The sequence below is a fragment of the Enhydra lutris genome, unplaced genomic scaffold (assembly GCF_002288905.1).
Source record: "Enhydra lutris kenyoni isolate GAN:26980312 unplaced genomic scaffold, ASM228890v2 scaffoldscaffold120, whole genome shotgun sequence".
In the NCBI taxonomy this organism is placed as follows: domain Eukaryota; kingdom Metazoa; phylum Chordata; class Mammalia; order Carnivora; family Mustelidae; genus Enhydra; species Enhydra lutris.
The window spans coordinates 667,456-671,398 of record NW_019154204.1 but is presented as its reverse complement, the minus strand read 5'-3'; the positions used below and the strand labels follow the sequence as shown (position 1 = coordinate 671,398).

Sequence of the window (3,943 nt, the reverse complement as noted above, 5' to 3'; positions counted from 1 at the left end):
ACAGGTGTGGGGCATTCACTGGGACAGAGGCTGAGAGAACAGCAGAGTGGTGGTGAGGGCTGTGCCTGCTTGCTCCTGACCCTCAGCAGATTATATTCTAGTTGCTCTTTTAAACTTAGGTTTTTTTTCTGTGCTCCTAATCATCTGGGCTGGTATGGATTGGTAGCCTGGGAATTACTGAGTCAGAAGGCTCCTTATAAAACCTGGACCCTGTTCCCTCTGTTATCATAGCAGAGAGAGAACATAAACCATGGTGCTTGCCATTTTCTCTGCCCCAGGGAGAGTTCCCACCATTTTTCCACTGTAGGCAGATTTTAAGGGCTAAGTCATTTAGAGTCTAGCTTCTGTTTTAAATCATGACTTTGTGTGTCTCAGGACATCCAGGACTGGTGTGAAATAGGGTCCCAGGGATCCCTGAGGCAGCAGGCAGGGTAGGGTGCCCAGAACCTGCTGTGTCTACAATATCAAGATAGAGAGGGACCATAACCATGGCACTTGCCAGCCTCTGTGATTTGGAGAGATTTTTCAACACCTCCCCCACCATTTGGCAGGGTTTTAGGGCTTGCTCCTTTATATCTCATTGCTCCTTTAAGCCATAACTTTTTTTCTGTGCCCCAGGGCAAATGAATATCCTCACATCCTCTCACTATCACTCCCCACTGCAGTTTTCAACACCAGGGGTGGAGGTTCACTTTGTTACTGTATCTCTATCTCTTTTGTTATTCCCTATGAGACCTCTCTGGTTGAACAGAAGCTGTTCAGTTAGTTCTCAGTTTTTTTTAGGAGGATTTGCTCTATCAATTGCTATAGATTTGGTGTGTCTATGAAGGATGTGAGTTTAGGGTCTTCCTACCTTATCATCTTACATCAGGCCTTCTCCCAGTAGGCACTTCTTTTTTGCAGTTACAATGAAAATAAAAATTACTATATGTATTTTAGAATCTGAATATTCACATTTAACTGAGAAAATATCAATAAAATGAGTGACTGTGAAAACTGCCATTTTTTTGATGTTCTATTTACAAACAATGTCAAGAATAATGTCACCTAGTGATAAGGCACAGCTTCTTATTTCTGAAATGAAATCTAGCCTGGAAATGGGAATAAGGTAGCATCTTTTTGGGTAAAACAAAAAAGAAAAATAAGATGCTTAGTATATTTTGTTTCTCTTCGTCTTTCTTGGTAGTTGTTTTTAAATGAAAATATGGAAAAGAACAGTTATTATGATATCCTTTTTTTTTAATAAATTGATAGTATGAGAATATGTTTTTCTGACTTGGTAGGGGAAGTACATATATAAAGTGCTTATTTTCCAACATGAAGTTTTAATGAAGAGACATTATAAAGTAAATTTAAGGTGTTAAAACACTAAATAATTCATCAAAATGAAAACAACAACAAAAAGTAAATTGCAACCCAGACAATTGGTAAATATGTAATTATTTACTTTTATTGACTCCCTGAGAATAAATGTCAGAAATAAAACATAAACTTTGTGGTGACGGCTATAATCTATACAAAGCTCTCTTCCCCATGGCTCAAGCTCTGAATTTAAATAAGCATATATTTTGTTTAGTTACCCATATGAGAGGAAAATCTTCCTTTTTAGATTAAGTAAATGTAAGTTTAACTGGCATGAAATTGGGAAATATGGTAATGTGGTTTGGCTAAATAGAAGCTGGGTGACTGACTACATGTCTTGGAAACACTTCCTTGAACATCCTGTTTGTAGGGAGCACATTTTTTTTGACAGAAGTGTTTTCAGAGCTACTTTCATGTCCTTGTTCCTTAAAGTGTAGACAATAGGATTTAAGCTTGGGGTCACCATGGTATAGAAGAGGGAGATAAACTTGCCTTGGTCCTGAGTATAGCTGTTACTTGGTTGCAGGTACATGTAGATTATGGTGCCATAGAAAATAATTACCACTGTAAGGTGGGAGGAGCAAGTGCTGAAGGCTTTGTGCCTTGCTTCCACTGACTTTATCTTCAAAACAGCTTGACTAATAAAGCCATAGGAAATGAGAATGAGTGCTGGGGGGATTAGAAGAAACACTAACCACAAAAAGCACCAACTCATTGACAGTGGTGTCCACACAAGCCAATTTGAGAAGAGCTGGTACTTCACAAATAAAATGATCAAGTCTATGGTTGCCACAAAGAGGCAATTGTAAGGTAAAAGTAGCATGGATCAGGGAATTAGCCAAACCACTGAGCCAGGAGATAGATGCTAGCTGTTGGCATAGCCGTGGGTTCATGATAGTTACATAGTGGAGGGGCTTGCAGACAGCAATGTAGCGATCCAAAGCCATTACAGCCAGAAGGATACACTCAGTGGAGCCCAGTGCTAGAGAAATATAGAGTTGTACCACACAACCACCATAAGTGATAGTCTTCTCTGGATCTCGCAGGTTAACTAGGGTCTGAGGTGCGAGGCTAGTGGTGAAGCAGAGGTCCAGCAGTGAGAGGTTGCTGAGGAAAAAGTACATAGGGGTGTGGAGAAGGGGATCCAGGTATGAGATAATGATGATGGCAAAGTTCCCCACAAGCGTCAGGAGGTAGAAAAAAAGGACAAATACAAAGAGTGCAGCCTCCAGGTGAGGATGGTCTGAGAAGCCTAGAAGGATGAAACCCAACAGGGAACTGTCATTGGCCCTTTCCATTTCTACAGAGGGAACTGCTTCTGCTAAGAGGGAAATGAGAACAGGTACATGTGAAACAATTTATCATAGAATCACAATGTACAAGTTGAAGGGGTGAAGGAAAGAAACTTGTGCAACTTAATTTTTTACCCTCAATATGTAGTTGATTCAGAATATCAATCAAGTCCAATGACTCTCCAAAACTTTTGAGTGTTTTCAACTTTGGAGTTGTCTGGACACTAATTGCTAAAACCAATCAAGTGTAAATTTGTACATATATCAAAAAACATGAGATCATTTCTACTGAAATTAACTATCTCTCAAAATAAAGAAGCAAGTGTCATCTCCGTGGTTTTAGCTGTCAACAAAAATATGCATGCAAAATACAATATTCAGTTCTTAACATAGGGAGAAAAGGGGATGGGAAATTTCTCCTCGTCTTTCCTCTTTATAACACATTCATACACAGTCCTCTGTGTACACTATATCAACAGAGAAAAGTAAGGTACTCATGGCTTTAAAACTTTATCTAGAGATTATAAAACAAAGTTGAATAAATATTTAATAATTTTTATTTTAAACTAAATTTTTGGTTTTGTGGCTGTCACCATGTGCCATGCCCAGCTACCAGGTGCACAGCTGTCACTACACATTCTATGCAGCTGCCACACCACACTCAGCTGGTACATCATTTCCAACCTCCATGCTGCCATCAGAATGTGGCATGTGCTCCCAGCCAACATTGCACACCAGACCCAGCTATGGCCAGCCATTCTGACATGCACACCCAGCCTCATATCACCAGCCATCCTAGCAAGCTATCACTACAGTGCTTCAGGGAACCTGGGATATGACTAGAGGTCCATCATGAACTGCTGCACTTCCAAGATTCCCAGTGAGCACAACACTTCAAGCTAGCTTGCCTGTGTCCCACTAACACCACAAAGAGTAAGTATAGCCCACAAAAGGCGTAGAAGAAGTGCAGACAATTGCACTGTAAGGGAAAGTGACTCAGACAAAACAGCAGGGGATAAGCAACACACAAAGAAGACTCTCCTGAAATGTCAGGTTCTAGGGAACAGCAGACACTGTGCTGCAGGGCACTCCAGGACCTCTTCAGCATAAAGTCACTACTTTCAAGAAGAGAAGACACAGCTGACTTTCTTAACACAAAGAAACAGACACACAGAGACAGAAAAATGAAGAGACATAGGAATTTATCCAAAATGAAAGAACAGAACAAGGACACAGCCAGTGATCTAAGTGAAACAGATACAGGTAACATATCTGACAGAAAATTTAAA

General features: G+C 40.2%; 1 protein-coding gene across 1 annotated transcript; it reads right to left on the bottom strand.

The window, feature by feature from the left end:
- Positions 1–1,690: 1,690 nt before the first annotated feature.
- On the bottom strand, positions 1,691–2,660 carry LOC111139828 (olfactory receptor 2G3-like). Its single transcript, XM_022492243.1, is given in 2 exon segments — positions 1,691–2,051; positions 2,053–2,660. Coding segments are annotated over 2 exon segments (969 nt in total).
- Between the last annotated feature and the right edge of the window lie 1,283 nt (positions 2,661–3,943).